Genomic DNA, 19,264 nt, shown 5'->3' with positions numbered 1-19,264 from the left:
GATTTGCTTTTTTCAGTCTTTCACTAAACTCTAATTCTAAAGACCCACTATTAGAGATCATAGTTCCTAAATACTTAAATGATTCTTCCTCATTAATCCTTTCTCCTTCCAATGATATTTCATCTTCCATTGCATACTCCGTCCTTATCATCTCTTGTCTTTCTTCTATTTATCTTGAGCTCAACCTCGTGGGATATGTCGGGCATTTTGGTAAGCAAGTATTGCAAATCCTGTGGTGTTCTGCTTATAAGGACAGCATCATCAGTATACTCGAGGTCTGCTAACTTCATATCAACAATCCAGTCCAATCCTTCTCCACCATCTCTGACTGTTCTACGCATTACAAAATCCTTAAGGAAGATAAACAACATAGGTGACAACGTATTTCCTTGGAGTAATCCGCTGTTCACTTGAAATTCATTTGATAGGACTCCATTAATATTAACTTTACACTTGCTATACTCATGAACAGACTTAATCAAAATCAAATATTTAAGAGGTATTCCATATGTCAGGACTCTCCTCAAAATTGGCTGGTGCACCCAATGAAAAGCTTTTTCAATAGTCCAGAAATGCCAGCAAAAGTGAATTTCTATATTTAACGCATTGCTGTACAACATATCTCAAAATGAAAACTTGATCAGTGCAACTTCTACCTTTTCAAAATCCAGCTTGTTTATCTCTCAGCTTTTCATCAATTTTTCTCACCACTCTTTTTACAATAAGCATACTATATATTTTTATAACTGACGTAAGTGTTATGTCTCTAATTATTGCAATTAGTCAGGTCTCCTTTCCTTTGCCATTTTCACCAACACTTATAATTCCCATTCATCAGGTTTAGTCTCTTCATGCCACATTCTTCAAAATAATCTTTTAAGTATTCTGGGGGTCACTTCATTTTAGCTAGTACCACCTCGGCAGTTATTCCATCGTATCCAGGGGCTTTCCATCCCCTGAGTTTTTTAATGATAGCTTCGACTTCAAACACACTGAATCCATTCATGGGCCCATCAAGGTCTTCATCAGCTTCCGGTATATCAATCGAATTATTCCCTTCGTATCTCCTATTCAGTAACCTCACTAAAGTGTTTCATCCAACGTTGTCTTTCTTCATCTTCTGCTGTTATAACATATCCATCCGCTAGAAAGTTATGGGGTCCTTTGACTGGCCAGGCAGTACTACATTGGATCCTTCTCTCTCGTTACAGTTCATTTTCCCTTTGCCTACACATACACCGAATAGTCTGGCCTATTCTTTACATATCCTCCTCTGTCCTCATACACCTGACAACACTGAGATTACAAAACAATTCTTCTTCACTTAAGGAGTTACTGAACTGTCATTGTTCAGTGGCCACTTTCCTCTTGGTAAGGGTAGAAGAGACTCATCAGCTATGGTAAACTATAATTAGCCATGCATACGTCTGGTAATTACTGTAGTATCTACTGTACTAGCTATGAGGGGAAAAATATAAAGTTAATTATATGAATTTTATTTGGTCCGCCTTCCCTTACAAAGCTGAGGCTCTAACTAATAACATGGAATCATTAACTAAGTTATATACATCATAATGAAGTCTATTACATTTCATTCTTTACATAAGCATATAAAATAACAATGGTTACCCACAAAGAGTAAGCCTTAATAGTCATTTAAAGCAGAATCCCAAAAAACAATAGCAATGAATACCACAGTCATATCCTTCCTATGATTATACATGGGTATAATCACATGAAGTAATCAAAGCTATGCAATATATAAATAAACTAGAATAAACATTATAAATCCTGTAAGTCAGAACAACACTGAAGTACAAGGCTGTATATTTTATATATCAAACTCTTTCATATAAAAGCCATTTATAGTAAAGTAATATGTAATAATTATAAATGTCATAAAAACAGTATTTACATATTTTACAGAGAATCAGCTGAAATGCATTGGTTCATACAATGCATCTTTGCATAGTTGCAAGCTTTAATAGGATACAATATGAGAGAAAGTGTAGGAAGAATCATATTTTGCTCTACAAAATAAGTCCTTCGTAAGTAATTCTGCCTGCTTCAGTTTTATGCAGTAATGTATGAAAATGCTTTAACATTTGCTACATGAAAAGCAGAATGAAATTACTGATTATTCTGGGAAAACCCTGAAATTTAACTGAAATTGGAGATCTATGAAAATGACATGAACTTTGCTTTATGCAAATATATCTACATTACATATGCTTCATATGATTTATGCAGACAATGTATTATCTACAAATTACTGAATTAGACAAAAGACAACAGCAGGCAGGTCAAACTGAAATAAAGTTATAAAAGAAAAGGAGAATATGGCACTGCTTAAAGATGCAATTTGGCACGATCTGAAAATGCAACTTTACGCTGTTGAACTGACAGACGTTTTCAATTGCATTCACAAGCAGCGCCTATCACAGTTGAGGATTGGCAGACACAGCGGGCACCAGCTTCAGGGGGCCCACTCGTATAACTTCCGTCGTAGACTCTCGGTATCAGGACAAGAGTCATTAGTAAATATTTTGAGAAGTCCTAGAAAAAGGCCACACACCACCACCCTGCCATAGCCCCTAGCACCACACTCCCAACTATATAGGCTACAAGCCTCCACCATTTCGTTTTTCAGCAGTACTTACTATGTGGGAGAACTCACGACTAATATTACAAGACAGTCTATTCAGGAAACAGGTTATTGTTAAAATTTAGAGTTACATGCTGAATAAAACTATCTTAAGTATACTGCTGAAAAAGTACGCACTGTTACACGCATTTGTCAAGTACAACGGTTTCTGTACCATTACAAAATTATATTAAACATTGACACAATATCTAATATTACTTAATGCAGGTATTGAGGAATAAATCAGTTAGTCAATTTAAAGATTATGTCGTTACTAGGTTGTAAATAGTGTAAGCTACATATAAAAATTAGTCTCCAAGAGTGAGTTGAAATGACGATGCACACAGAAAAAAAATAAAAAAAACACTGAATAACTGAATGGTTCGATTAAGTGCATAGCATACACAATCACTCTTCACTTTTTGATGCAGTGTCTTCTAATTTTTGCCGCAATACTAACGAAACTGTACCATCAGGAAGTTTTTTCAAGAAGTTCCAGGCTTCAATGCGTGCCATGCCAGTCACATCAACTGTATTCACACTGACAAGTTCATCACCAACTTTCAGTATGCCACCTTTATCTGCAGCACCACCTGAGGACAGAAATGAATTCATTAAAATCCTCTGAAAACAGTCAAATCAGATTGTTAGCTTATAAGATTAAATTAGAGTAATAACTATTATTCAACGCATAGGAATCTAGAAATATAGGTATTGTTATTTCAAATGGAAACAAATACTTGTCAGGCAAAAGGTTTTGGTATTGGCTTGTGGAAATCAGTAACTGTCCACCAGGCATTTGTCTGTAGGCTAGGTCCACACGCAGTTCTTAGCACTTTTCATGTGAGCTCGTTTCTTTCATAATTTAACAGCTATTAGAACTCCCCCCCCCCCCAAAAAAAAAAAAAAAAAAAAAAAAAAAAAAAAAAAAAAAAAAACAGCTGAAAACTCACCACTGAATATCTTCTTTACTGTGAGTGGTCGATCTCCCAAAGGAGAATCTTTTCCACCTTCCAGAGAGAATCCTAATCCAGCTCCATCCTTCATCAGGGTTATTGTAAGTGGAGGGCCTCGAGGAACCATTGTGGCTGCAGCATCTGTAAGAAAATAACATTAGAAATTAGGACTGCAGTTCTACACTCATTATACATCGAACACTATTCTAAAAGAATTCTTTTGGCATAAAACATTTTCAAAAGGAATCGAGTGCTTCTCAGAATACTGTACTAAAATTTATCAAAGGGCTACAAGAACTCCTTAAACCATAAGTTCTCTTGCGTGAGGGTACACTCGGGCACACAATTCCATGTTATTCATCTTCCTCTGTTTTTGAAGTGTTTTTAATTTATATATGAAAGAATTATTTTGTTACTGTTCTTAAAATAGTTTATTTTAATTGTTCATTACTTCGCTTATGGTTTACTTCCTTATTTCATTTCCTCACTGCGCTATTTTTCCCTGTTGGAGCCCTTGCGCTTATAGCATCCTGCTTTTCCAACTAGGGTTCTAGTTTAGCAAATAATAATAATAATAATAATAATAATAATAATAATAATAATAATAATATAAACCAGTTTTGTTAACATGGACCAGCAAGTTTTATTTTTTTTTTTTGATTTTCACTTTAATACAAAGTATGTTTCATTCTATACTGCTGCGTATAGTTAGCTAATTAGATATTCTCGTGCTGTTTTCCAAACACTTACCTCACGGCTATATTATACAAGTGTTTTTTTTTATCTTATTCCAGTTATCTGAACACATTGGAACATTAAGATTTCAGTTTAAACAATACTGGAATGACCAAAGTTACTAGTAACAGTATCACTCCTCACAAAACGACTGTGAGACATAACCTTTATGAAGCTATCATTGCTTCTTACACATACAGGGATCTGTCACAGTTCTCAAGGATTAAAAATTCACTTTGCATAATTTACACCACTCTGGTGTGGCTATGGCACTATGAAATCAATTTTATTATTAAAAGGAGATTAATCAGACCACTGAGTTAAGACTATGAAATGGAAATTATGAAAAACTTGTCACTACAGAAAAGTTTAATTGGAAGAAAGTTTACATTATTTCCATTATAGAAATCCTTACTTCACTTTAGGGATACTTTCAAGTTTCACAAAGACTTCTACACACCAGATGGAGCAGTACCCCACTGGAAGAACCCTTTAGGTTTGCACATCAAGTAGTCATAGCCATGATCTTCATAATCAAAATTTTGGTTTCCTTTCATATTGTAACATTATCCATTTCAGTGCATATACATTTTCTGACTTATTCATCGTAAATATTTCGATTATTTGGTGACCATTGGCAGATACCGAAACTTGTGCCTTCTAGAAATTGCCTTATTAATTATCTCGGATGAATATTTGATACTTGTGTCAGCCTAGATGAGCTGGCTCTAATGTTGGACCCAAATTTATAGCCAAAGCTACCTGAAAATTCTATTAGAAATGGACAGTGTATCACTCACCACCTTAAATTCCATTTTCTGCACAGTGAAAACAATACAAATGCACCGCCTTCACGGACGCAGCCACACTTTAGAATCAAGAACTATTTGAAACAACCATTTGGATTTTGTGATCACTTCTTTGTCCGAGGAACAAATTCAGATTCAACCTTTCTCTCATTGCGAACAACAGAGGCCGATCCTTGTCGATCTTACAGTGCCACTCGTCTTTCTCAACTATTAAAATCTCATTGCAGTAGCAAATAACAATTAATTTAGGCTAGAATTTAGTATATATATATATATATATATATATATATATATATATAAATAATGAAAAAAACCCTCATCATTGTCATCCTCTCCAGTGAATGTAATTAAGAGTTTTATATTTGGGTCCACCCTTGTCTCCCTTTGTATTAGATGATAGTTTACAAACACTTAGGAGATAAATAGTAATGATACATTCTTAGGATTTGTTGCCTATTGATTATTTCATTGCGATGTTAGAATCTATTTCATATTGCATTAGATATTCCATGGAGATTGTTTACTAATAAAACACATTGAAAAAAATAACAGATTGTTCTTTTTAATAACGGAAACAAAATAAATACCTCTAAGATAAATATAAAATAGAACTTGTCTACTTTACAGAACTTGACAAAAATAAGGTAACACCACTGACGATATATGAAATTTACCCTTTGCTAAACCTACGGGGCACCAGCCTCTAAATAACTTGACAAAAAACAAAGTTAACATCCCTACCACATTAATAAGATCTAAATTTGACTTTTCTACAAGGCACCGGCATAATGCAATTCATGCTTGAACTGATAATGACCTTTGCATTGTACAACCAATTGCAAGCTCTTCAACTCACCTGAAAAGAGTGACTTGCTATCCATGGGCGACTCTAGTATTTTGGGTGGTCTTGGGGATGTAACGTGATTGATAAGAGGTCTATGGAAATTACCATCTTCTGTTAAACTGGATTCCTGGGGAGTTACAGATCGACTTCGTGAGAGGACGAGTACAACTTCAGGACGGGGTGACTGCAAGATAAAGAATAATGTCAGAACAACTGGTAAGATCTGATTAAAGCTTAAACCATCCATATGCGACTTCATTTCTCATCTACCTCACAAGAATAAACTTATATTAGAAAGGGTTAGTATCAGTAAATATATTACTGTACATTATTTCACTAGAATTTATTTCAAATTTAGGACGGCTGGAAAAATTATACTTTACAGAGAAAAATAATAGCTTTTTACCATATATTAAAAAGAATTTTATTGTTGAAAGTTGTTTTTTAGAATGTACAAATTTAGATTCACCATAAAAATATACTAAACCTGATGATATCCATTCCAGGTTGATATCTAAATATAGATGTTAACTTTGAATTAAAATCCCTAATAAATTATTCACTATTTTGAAATAGTGGCTTTCACCTTCGGCAATCAAAATTAATTCAATTAGATAAGTTGAAAATATGACGAAATTTGATAAATTTAAGGTAATTTCATATTTCACTAAGTACCAAACTAGAAAAAAAACTATGGAGAAAGTTTAATGACGTATTTAGCAATATAGTATCAAAATCTATGTTAAAAAAAGAAATTTTCTTTCAATACTTGCTTTGCCCAATTTCCAGTACTTTACTTCTTGTAACAGTGTCAGTCCTTAAGAAAAGACATTTACTTTGCTTAATTGCTTTAAAGGCTGCTTTTCTGTTCCTATACTGCAGAGGAACCTACTCTCTGCAGGGATTTCACAGTAATTTTATTATAAGCATTCCAAGGCAATCAGCAATTGATAAGTTCACAAAGCACCAATCTTTGTCGAATGTTATTCAATCCTTTTAAGGAATGTTAACAATTTTACTTGTATTTTGTCATTCTTCCATTATCTGCTAAACCATTTTCCATTACGATAAGTCTTTCAAAGAATGACACTCCTAAAGAATAAACATTCAAGAAGCCCGCAAGGCCCCAACCTTCGTCGAATGTTATCTAATCCTTTTAAGGAATTTATGTTAAGAAGCTTACTTGAATCTTGCATTTACCTTGAGTATGTTCAATGCTTCCCGATGCGTGACGCCCCTCAGATTCTTTCCGTTGATTGATAGGACTCTGTCGCCACGTTGGATCCTTCCGTCACGATCGGCGAGACTGCCAGGAATCACCTTGTGGACCTGAAGGAAGAATTTGAAAGAGGTTAAAAATAATTTCTCTACGTCGCTAATTCCTGCAACTTTACGTTGATTTTTTGTTGCTTTAACGAAATAAAGTTAGTTTTTGCTTATTAAAATACTTATTGCTGAAACCTTTATATGCTTTTTTGCATTTAAGTAAAATATTTAAGACTGAAGCTTTTACATGCTGCATATAAGTAAAACACTGGAACCTTTACATGCTGCACATACGTAAAATACTTAACACTGGAAACTTTATATTTTTTTTTTCATATAAAGTAAAGTACTTAATTCTGAAACATCAAAATGTTTTTTGTATATACGTAAAATACGAAAAACTGAAACCTTTATATGCTTTTTGGATAGAAGTAAAATACTTAAAACTGAAACCTTTACATGCTTTTTGCATAGAAGTAAACTACTTCAAACGGAAACCTTTATATGGTTTTTGCATAGAAGTAAATAAAATACTTAAAAGTGAAACCTTTATATGCTTTTTTGCATAGAAGCAAAGTACTTGAAACTGAAACCTTTATCCAAAACAATGCTTTGTTGTGAATTGATAATCCATTAAAGGTTAAAGGTTTCTGGTTTCAAGTCCAGTATCATCAGAACAGATGCTCACCAGAACGTCAGCCCGGCAAGCCCACACCTATACTGTGGTGCCCAACCACAGCAGTGGCCTCCCCAGTAAACAGCTTAACTCACGGTCCCAGGCGGGGATCGATCTGCTGCCATGCGAATGCTAAGCGAACACGTTACCACTGTACTAGCCATGTATAAAAGAGTCTAATTTTCTATTTCATTGATTTAATTTCTTTTGCAAAGAGAGAAGTTTATAGTACTTTTACATGCTGTATTTGTCGGTACTGAGAAGACAGCATAATTCAAGGTGTCCCAATACAATAATTGGATTTTTATATTTCCAATCAGAAGAAACAATGAACATGAACTATCTCAAACTGGTATATAGAATTAATGTTTGTTCAACAAAGGACTTTTTCGTATATCAGCTATTTTTGTCACTGTCGAAATGGAAAGTACGCTACGATACATAAAATCTCAGCCTTTAATGAAAGATTTCCGACGGTAAAAGCAGCCTGAATTATCGTTTGGCCACACGCAATGAGGTCATCTTACTTCCCCCCAAGCAGTAGAAACGACAATCTTCAGAGATAAGAGTACATATTTGTAGAGACGTCGAACTGAATGCTGGGCACTCTGGCTGGAGAATGTACACCAGGCCTGACCTTGGTCGACAGTGACCTTACCATGTAAGGCCGTAGCAGCCAACAACCAGGCCCACCTGCTGTTGAATGATACCGACTATTATAACCTGTCCCCTTAGCCCCCGCCCCCCAAACTCGCTTACTCGATCACACCACTTTCACAAGAACACTGGTCAGATGGACCTTCTTATATCTGTGAATGGAGCGAAGTCAACTTTCATAGCAAACAACAAGGAGACCAAAAGGATGACCGAGATTTCTTCCTGCTGTCGTCAGTTAATGGGACTGTTTATCAGTCGATTTTAAATATTGTTCATAAAACTAACAAGTCATTTTATATGTCACTATTTTATCTAAAAGATATCATTCCATACATAGGCAATTGTATAACAACAAGCATTCATGTATTTAATAAAAGATCAACATAACAATTAGGAAAATTTTAAAGGGTTTTATTTTGCCTTCCTCAAAAGTATCATCAAGATGGATGAAAATTTCTCTACACAATTAACATTGGTAATTGAAAGTATGCTGATGATGCTGTCCTTATTAGCAGAAACCCACAGGATTTGCAATGCTTGCTTACCAGAATGCATGAAATATCACACTTGGGATCAGGAGACAAACAAGAGATGATAAGACCGGAATATGCAATGGAAGATGAAATATAATTGGAAGGAGAAAGGAATAATGAGGTAGAATCATTTAAGTATTTAGGAACTATGATCTCAAATGCAGGGTCATTAAAATTGGAGTTTAGTGAAAGATTGAAAAAAGCAAATCAGACAATGGCTAGGTTGGGTAAAATTTGGAAATCAAATCGCCTGAAATTACATATAAAAATCAGGGTATATGTCAGCTTAGTGAGAGCTGTGTTACTGTACGGACATGAGTCCTCAGAAGAATATTGGGAGCTAAATGGCAAGACAGAATTAGAAATGAAACTATAAGAGATATTACTCGAGTGCCGTGTGTTAATGAGATCATGGTGAGAGGTAGATGGAGATGGTTTGGGCATGCTCTTCGTACTTCTCAAGAGAGATTAGTTCACCAAACATTTAACTGGGCTCCACAAGGTTCTAGAAGAGTTGGAAGACCCAGGACTACATGGTTGAGAACTATGAAACGTGGGAGATGATGAGTGGAGAAGTATTGAATTAAAAACTCAATATAGAGACGACTGGCGAAATCTAACAGAGTCAATAGGCGTAGGAGGAAATGATGATGATGATGGATTGAAAGTCAAAATTGTTTAGAAAAATTATTTAGAAAAATGTACTTTTAAAAATTCGGAAACTTGGGAGAAATATTTGTTGTAAATAACGATGCATGTAAGCTCTACAATCCTCCATTGCGTGGATTATTTAATTATGCTAGCAATGGCTCGTATGGTATTTGCATCCAAGTTTTATTCGTGAGGATTGTGTGATTTATGGAATTATCAGTGTTAACGTTTTGGATATTTTCTAAAATAAATAATTATTTAATCTACAACTTCCACTGCATTTCATTTTCAAAGTACCAAACAATAGATCGGTGTAAAAAATATGCAATCACCACTCACAATGCATTCTTTAATAAAAAGCACTTTTATTAACTTTATATTTTAAAAGACACTTAATCATTTTCACGACGTTGGACTTCGTTTTCCTGTAAATTTGCATCTCCCTATCAGAAATGGAAGACGGGATCTAACTTCTTAACTTCAATGCCATCGCTACTGCTGCCAAGCAATTAAACGCGTGCTCTCTCTCTCTATCTCTCTCTCTCTCTCTCTCTCTCTCTCTCTCTCTCTCTCTCTCTCTGTAAACTATTACTTTTGATAATTTCCTGTGAATTTAGGGGAGACTTTCTCCCGTCTATCTGTCAGTTAGAGAGAACGAACCTTTGAAAACACTATACATTTTTTTCCGATTAAATGAATACGGCTGTTTATTGAGGAGCTGGCTGTCTACATTTAAAAAAAATCTATCATATGACTTGCTTGCAATTTAAAGTCAAGTGAAAATCTTGTCTCGGCATCAATTGTAGAAGAATATATTGAATATTCCTTCCCAAGTTGTTTTACAAGTATTAAGCTTAACTGAAAATATTTCGATTACCATACTGTTCGTCTTAACGAGGAACTATTTTTTAGATTTTTTTTTTCTCGGATAAAACTTAAAAGCAAAAGAGATTAATAATCTGAAGTACGATAGTAATTAACAGCATTTTTGGAAGTAAATGGTAAGCAACAAGACTTGCACATGGACACCTCTTTAGTCGTGAAAACTGCCAAAAACGACCAAGTTGTTTATGCATCTTCATTAATTGTGGTCTCAATATAAACTATCTATCTATCTACCATGACACTCCCCCCCCCCCAAAAAAAAAAGAACAAAGGGGATTCTTCTTCTCTTCATTTCTCTCAGCTTGACGAGGGACTCAACCTAGTTTTGTTGGTACTGCTAGGGTGCCACAGCCCACCCTCTCCCATTATTCATCATAAGGAAGCTTCGTATGCTGAATCGCTGCTGTCGCTACCACAGCGGTCACCAATATAAACAAACATCAAAATTAATACAGATGGCTCTTGACACGTACTGAATGAAACAAAATGTTATTTAAATACTTTTGAATGAATATTTCAACCCTAAAAACACGGGGTTGGGTATATAAACTTGGGTCACATGGCTAGGCACTAGGGCCATGAAGGGTCATTCAGCACTGGCGGGAATAAAAGTAGAATAGAAGGCTAAAAAGTGAGTACATCTATTTGTTAAGACCCTCTAGCAATGACTATAACACAATTCGTAAGGTGTACTGAAGGCACCAATCCCCAAAGTTAATTTCTTCTTTCTCAACTTCTCTTGTAGTTTGTTTATTTTTTTATTTTCTCTCCTCACTGCGCATCTTTCCCTGTTGGATCCCTTGGGCTTATAGCATATTACTTTTCCAACTAGGGTTGTAGCTTAACTAATAATAATAATAATAATAATAATAATAATAATAATAATAAGAAGAAGAAGAAGAAGAAGAAGAAGAAGAAGAAGAAGAAGAAGAAGAAGAAGAAGAAGAAGAAGAAGAAGAAGAAGAAGAAGAAGAAGAAGAAGAATAATTAGGTACTAACCGTGATTTCCTTGGCTTCGTAATCCGCTCCTCCGGCTAGAGTGATACCTATGGACCCGTGCCCAACTATTTCCCTGTGAAGGACAACCACGAGGATCTCGTGGGAGGGCGTCCCGGACTCCTCCAGAGATTGATTAGCTTCCTCAATCAGCTGTGCCAACTCCTGCAGGGAAATTGAGAGAAAAAAAAAATATAAAAAATAGCAAGCAATGAGGTACTATTTGTACATCACAAAATCCTATCAATAATACTGGAGCTTTCAATATGTGGCAGATCGTTTTAGTAAATACCTAACCGTGCTGGTAAATCCAACAAGGATTGCAATTAAACCAGCATATTTAACTTCCAATAAAGATAAAATAAGGTTATCTATTAAAAAGTAATTATTCCGTCTCTTACAATGCATAGGCATCACACAATCCTGATCAATAAATATAGCCCGGACAAAATGTAAACATATGTGCAAATATGTAAGATGAAATTATAAATGCTTATGTCATAATGCTATTATTCTGTTTTCCTCACAAAAATATGAAATAGCACTAGGCAACTGACACCAGTAACAGTCCCATCAACCTAAAAAAGAAAGCCGGGAGAACACAGTAAAATCCTATTCTGACCTTGGACACTTCCGATGTACATTATACAATGACATATTGTACAGACGATTCCATACAGCAGTACCACACCATGGTAACAAGTTTTTGATTCTGTACACAAAATGGAAGGAAAAATAATAATGACGTTTAAAATTTACTACCATAAAGGAAGAGATTCGATAAAAAACCACTGGAGTATTTGAAAAAATTTTCTTATTTCATCTTAGTTACCTTTAATTATGTTCTTTATTAATCTATCATGTCTTACAAAGTTGCCCCACATAATTAGGTTATAAAAATATTATATAACAATTTGTTACAATAATAAAAGATCGTCATATGTAATACAGATATAAGGAGGCAAATGGCGGCGGTCGTGTGTTTGTCAATGCAATTGAGAAACACAAAACAGACGGCGAGAACGATGCCAAAGCCTCATGGGAACGAAGGACGAAAAAAGAGCATTAAATGATTAAACACAATAGATCTCTTCGCATTGTTAGTCAATCTTCATAGTGGAAAGGAGGCGCGGGGGAAGGGTGGGGGTAATCCTCCTACCCTTCACCCTCCGCAGAAACAAATAAAATAATGTCATTGACTTTAATATAGAAAGTGACGTGGCAGGTTGACCGATTACCTTCTGACGACTGTCAAAGGCCATTTGGCCCTCCGAGGGAAAAGGAATTATCACCCAGATGGGGAGAGGGGAGTTCCTTGGACATGGATAGAGAACCCGGGAACTTAGTAGGGTCCCAGGGTACTGGGTAGGGTCTCAGGGTACTGGGTAGGGTCTCAGGGTACTGAGTAGGGTCTCAGGGTACTGGGTAGGGTCCCAGTGTATTAGTTAGGGTCCCAGGGTATTAGTTAGGGTCTAAAGGGTACGAAGTAGGGTTTCAGAGTACTGAGTAGGGTCTCAGGGTACTGGGTAGGGTTCCAGGGTATTAGTTAGGGTCCCAGGGTATTAGTTAGGGTCTCAGGGTAATAGTTAGGGTCCCAGGGTATTGGTTAGGGCGCCAAGGTATTGGTTAGTGTCTTAGGATATTGGGTAGGGTCCCAGGGTACTGGGTAGGGTCCCAGAACACTGGGTAGGGTCCCAGAATATTAGGTAGGGTCCCAGAATATTAGATAGGGTCTCAGGGTACTCGGTAGGGTCTCAGGGTACTTGGTAGGGACTCGGGGTCTTAGGTAAGGGTTACCTGGTATTGGATAGGGTCCCAGGGTACTGGGTAGGATCCCAGGGTCTTAAGTAAGGGCTACCTGGTATTGGGTAGGGTCTCAGGGTACTGGGTAGGATTCCAGTGTATTGGGTAGGGTCCCACGATATATGGTAAGGTACAAGGGTATTGAATAGGGTCCCAAGGTACTGGGTGGGTCCCAGAATATTGGGTATGGTCCCAGATTATTGGGTAGGGTCTCAGGGTACTGGGTAGGGTCTCAGGGTACTGGGCAGGGTGTCAGGGTACTGGGTAGGATCCCAGGGTCTTAAGTAAGGGCTACTTGGTATTGGGTAGGGTCCCAGGGTACTGGGTAGGATTCCAGTGTATTGGGTAGGGTCCCACGATATATGGTAAGGTACAAGGGTATTGATTAGGGTCCCAAGGTACTGGGTGGGTCCCAGAATATTGGGTATGGTCCCAGATTATTGGGTAGAGTCTCAGGGTACTGGGTAAGGTGTCAGGGTACTGGGTAAGGGGTCAGGGTACTGGGTAGAATCCCAGGGTCTTAAGTAAGGGCTACCTGGTATTGGGTAGGGTCCAAGGGTACTGGGTAGTATTCTAGTGTATTGGATAGGGTCCCACTGTATTTGGTAAGGTCCCAGGGTATTGGATAGGGTCCCAAGGTACTGGGTAGGGTCCCAGGGTATTGGAAAGGGTCCCATGGTATATGGTAAGGTCCCAGGGTATTAGATAGGGTCCCAAGGTACTGGGTAGGGTCCTAGAGTATTGGAAAGGGTCCCATGGTATATGGTAAGGTCCCAGGGTATTGGATAGGATCCCAAGGTACTGGGTAGGGTCCTAGGGTATTGGAAAGGGTCCCATGGTATATGGTAAGGTCCCAGGGTATTGGATAGGGTCCCAAGGTACTGGGTAGGGTCCTAGGGTATTGGAAAGGGTCCCATGGTATATGGTAAGGTCCCAGGGTATTGGATAGGGTCCCATGGTACTGGGTAGGGTCCTAGGGTATTGGAAAGGGTCCCATGGTATATGGTAAGGTCCCAGGGTATTGGATAGGGTCCCAAGGTACTGGGTAGGGTCCTAGGGTATTGGAAAGGGTCCCATGGTATATGGTAAGGTCCCAGGGTATTGGATAAGGTTCCAAGGTATTGGGTAGGGCCCCAGTGTATTGGATGGGGTCCTGGGTATTGAGTAAGGATGGAATGAGTATAGAAGGGTAGGAATTCTAAGAAATGATCTTCCTCATTAAAACTGTTTTAGCCCTCGATTTTTGTCACCTTTTACTCTCTCTCTCTCTCCTCTCTCTCTCTCTCTCTCTCTCTCTCTCTCTCTCTCTCTCTCTCTCTCTCTCTAGTCATCCTTATGTCATTCAGAAACAAAATAGCCCTTAGCTCACACAAAACAGCAGCAATACACACTGTATTGCTATGATCATCTCTTGTGATGGTTGATTTTTTTTTTTTTTTTTTTTTTTTTACAAAACGCTTCGGGTCAAATGCATTTGTTGGGAAAATGCAATATCTTTTTTGTTTCTTTTATTATAGAATTATATTTTATGGAACCGATGAGGGCGTTCTGTGGTTTTTGTAATAATTAATACTCCGTTATAACAATCATAAACCTTTCCCTCAATCAGACCTAACTGTACTCTTGAAACGGCTCAGAGAATTGGTCTGTTGGTGTACCGTGGAAATCACAAACAAATTATATTGCAAATATTGTCTCCGTTGAATTATGTTTGTCTGAGAGAGAGAGAGAGAGAGAGAGAGAGGAGAGAGAGAGAGAGAGAGAGAGAGAGAGAGAGAGAGAGAGAGAGATATTACTGTTGCAAAGAATTGAAATGTCAGAGGTAATATTTCTTTCTTTTGCTATTGATCAAATGAATTTACAAAATCCGTAAATAGCAGGGGTTTTCTTTCGAAGGGAACATCCCCATCACATCAATGAATTTAGTTTTTCATCTTCAGTCGCACAGAGAATCTTTTAATTTTGTAAAATTTTCCATCAATGTCCTTATAATTCGCATTTTATGCATTATATTTTTTTTAATGTAAATTTCCTTTTTATCTATTCTGCATTGCTTGAAAATACAATACAAAATAACAAAAACTTTTGGACTTTAAATAAATCTAAATGTGACACGGTTAAATTAGAACAAAGAAAGTTATGTTTCTTTAAATATTTTTTGAACGATGGGAGCATGTGATAATGAAAAGCATTAACAACAATAACAGCAAATAATAAAAACAAGATGGCAGCAGCATCCATCTACGTCAGCACCGAGTTTTCTTCCTTCGTCTATTGAAGAAAGCAACATTGGGTTAGAGTGAATGGGGGGGGGGGGAGCAGTGGGAGGGAGGGGTTATCATCACCCTCCCCGACACGACCTTCGCCAAGGTCGATCCTTCCAGCTATACATGATAAAAGAGAGAGAGAGAGAGAGAGAGAGAGAGAGAGAGAGAGAGAGAGAGAGAGAGAGAGAGAGAGAGAGAGAGAGAGAGAGGGGGGAATCTGTTTCTAAAGATGTCTTGGGCAGGTGGAATGATCCAAGACACGTTATGAGATACTGAATTAAAGATTCCCTTATCAGATAAAGCCACAACTTCAGTACATTCCGAATTCCCTATAGCGATGTGGTATAAGGTCCATAATATTTTGATAAGGAATGTCGTCAATTTCTAAAATAACTAATTTCAGATATTCTTATTATATTAATCTCTATTCCGTCAATTTCAATCATTCGAAAAATATCGCAACGACTTAACTTTGCACATTCTTAAAATATAAGTTAACGTTCTAAACTATTCCTACCATTGTTAGTTATCTAACTGCCCTTATTCTTCTTTCACCCATCTTCCCTATCAGCTAAAAAAAAAATGTTTTCACTATCCAAATGAAACTGCATATTTAATCATCTATGAAAATTTGACTATCTAAATAAAGTGCACCCCTAAAAAATATTTCTAGGACCCAGTCTGAAGGATCCTGAACCTCCTTAAGAATCCCGATCCCACAAAGAAAAAAACAAATTTGAAACAGAAACGCGATCCGGTTTTGTGGTAGACTAGGACGAGGGAAGGGGGGGGGGGGGAGGAAGGGAAGCCCTGAGGAGGCTGAAGAGAGGTGAGGGTGGTGACCTCTTGCACCCTACCCCCCTCTAAACATCCCTGCCCCTAACCCCCAACTCCCAGGGCACAGGTACCCTTCGAAGGGTAGTGCCCTCCTTGAAATACCACCACCACCCACCTCCTCCTCTTACACTTACTTACGGGGCCCAGGTGCAAAGAATCAATCTCTCTCTCTCTCTCTCTCTCTCTCTCTCTCTCTCTCTCTCTCTCCTCTCTCTCTCTCTCTCTCTCTCTCTCTCCTTTCTGATTACTACAGCTCATATTACATTGTCAGTTAACATCAATCCATCAATCATTTTAACCCATAAAACCCGATTAACATTGCGTGGAGATTTTAAGCATCAAGAAATAACAATCTTTGCACGTCCATGATTTCCTATCAGAATTGGATTTGGGAAACTTCTAACCATACAAAAAGGTCTTTAGAAATGCTCACTTCATGCAGTTCCTATACTATAAGGCCTTTAGATGTCTCATATTATCTCTGAATAAACAAGCTCCAGCTTTTCCCCAGTTCTTCCACGCTCATGTCGAGGTAAACTACGAAATATACGAGGAATGCTGATCAAAACCCAGATGGAACACGCGGAAACATAAATCAAAAAGTAACTGCAACGTTGTCGAAATCTGCGCGCGAACCTAATTTAGTGGGGAATGATATCAAAAGTTGGCGAAGAAAAAAAAACCACATCCGGGACTTGGTAAAAACAGAGCCGTTACGAGAACGTCAGCGGTCGACACTAAGGGATCGTCATCGCTGAAGATCGAACACTGACTCAGATAGCTAAAGTAAATACATCACACCGATGAATCGGTTCTTCTAGGTTTAAAGGTCGTCCTTGAATGTCAGAAGCAAGGTTAACCTACCCAAGTTAGGATAAAGGAGGGACAGGAAATGGCTGCTTATGACTCAAAAGGTAGACCTAGAGGCTCCTCCAAACCCGTCATCCTTAGCTCACAAAGATGGTGAGGTTGCAGACACTACTAGAAACTATCGAGCTTGATCATGGCTCAAACTCCCGTCCGACAGATTGCCAGGCAAGGATGTTTCCAATAGACTACCAAAACGAGTGGATCGATGGTAAGTACTGATTAGTGCACTTTCATAACAATGATAATTATTAAGTAGAATAGTTAATAAGCAGCAATTATTTACTCTCATTTCCAAGATTAAGAATATAGTTTAATATATATATATACATATATACATATATATATATATATATATATATATATATATATATATATATATATATATATATATATATATATAAATGATAAATTTTGCACATTTGTACGTGTTTTTTATGGATAAAGCCATATATTTTGATACATTAATGTCTGGATTTTCTTATCGTCCTCGGGATCAGAGTCCCAAGGCGGAACCACTCAAAGACCCTAGCTTCTGACCGGCCGGGAATCGAACCTTAGTCCAGGAAACTTTCTTCGTAGCTAAGTGCCTATAGCACTGTCATACAAGTTTCTTGGACCATGGTTCGATTCCAGGTCGGCCAGAAGCTATTGTCTTTGAGTGGTTCCGCCTTGGAACTCTGATCCCGAGGTCGATAATAGACATTAGTGTATTAAAATATATGGCTTATTTGAATGTGTATATATATATATATATATATATATATATATATATATATATATATATATATATATATATATATATATATATATATATATATGTATATATATATATATATATATATATATATATATATATATATATATATATGTATATATATATATATATATATATATATATATATATATATATATATATATATATATATATATATATATATATATATATATATATATAACGTGTTTGTCTGTGTGCGCGCGCGAGTTCTCGAATGCGCGTGGCTAATCGAAAAATAATAAGATGAAATATTATTAAAACACTGTTTACAAAATATAGGAAGTCCAAACAGCTGTAAATAGCAAAATAGAATCAACATTCCTAAACTACGACTTGAAACTACTACCCAGACATCACGTATAGTTTACAAAAATGATTTTACCCAAACCTCGGCGTCAGGAACATTTTCTTTCATGAAAAGAATTTACAACTAATCTCCTGAGTTTATAATTCCTAATGACCAGGTTACGTGCCAAACAAGTCGTAAAAATTTCCTTAACACCACATTAGAGAAAGAGAGAAAGAAAGACACACAGGCAACAATGTACTCGAGGTGTACAAAAAAATTCCAGACAGAAATAGCCAGGACTTGGCGGTCATAAAAGGAAAGGCGTTAACGAATAATAGCAGTAATGAAAAGTAAACAATTTACTAAAGAATTTACGTACCAGCACGAAAACTAAGCTAATTACAGATTGACATACTGTATCTATATGATAATATCTAGGAAGTACTGCACAGTATGTAAAGAATATTGGCTAAATAGATGAAGATCATAACATACAATTTACATATTTCTCTCTCTCTCTCTCTCTCTCTCTCTCTCTCTCTCTCTCTCTCTCTCTCTCTCTCTCTCTCTCTCTCTCTCTCTCTCTCTCTCTCTCTCTCGCCAAAATATAGGGACGACCATGGGGGAAAATCTACTTATCTCTCTCTCTCTCTCTCTCTCTCTCTCTCTCTCTCTCTCTCTCTCTCTCTCTCTCTCTCCTTAGGGGCACCAAGCAATACCTATGAAGTACTATATGTAAAGAATCTTGACAAAATATAGGGACGACCATGG

General features: G+C 37.0%; 1 protein-coding gene across 1 annotated transcript in view; it reads right to left on the bottom strand.

Annotated features, from left to right (window-relative positions):
• Positions 1 to 1,480: 1,480 nt before the first annotated feature.
• Positions 1,481 to 19,264, bottom strand: part of LOC137641328 (uncharacterized) — a 1,100,455-nt gene continuing 1,082,671 nt past the window's right edge. Inside the window, exons 6-10 of the mRNA XM_068373764.1 lie at positions 11,656 to 11,817; positions 7,189 to 7,317; positions 6,001 to 6,172; positions 3,598 to 3,741; positions 1,481 to 3,237 (exon numbers count right to left, since the gene is read on the bottom strand). Coding sequence (XP_068229865.1) covers positions 3,053 to 3,237; positions 3,598 to 3,741; positions 6,001 to 6,172; positions 7,189 to 7,317; positions 11,656 to 11,817 — 792 coding nt within the window. The 3' untranslated portion in view covers positions 1,481 to 3,052. The remainder of the gene's footprint in view (positions 3,238 to 3,597; positions 3,742 to 6,000; positions 6,173 to 7,188; positions 7,318 to 11,655; positions 11,818 to 19,264) is intronic.

Source organism: Palaemon carinicauda, chromosome 5 (assembly GCF_036898095.1).
Source record: "Palaemon carinicauda isolate YSFRI2023 chromosome 5, ASM3689809v2, whole genome shotgun sequence".
Taxonomy (NCBI): Eukaryota; Metazoa; Arthropoda; class Malacostraca; order Decapoda; family Palaemonidae; genus Palaemon; species Palaemon carinicauda.
The sequence above is the reverse complement of the archived record's forward strand: the minus strand, read 5'-3'. Positions and strand labels throughout refer to the sequence as shown.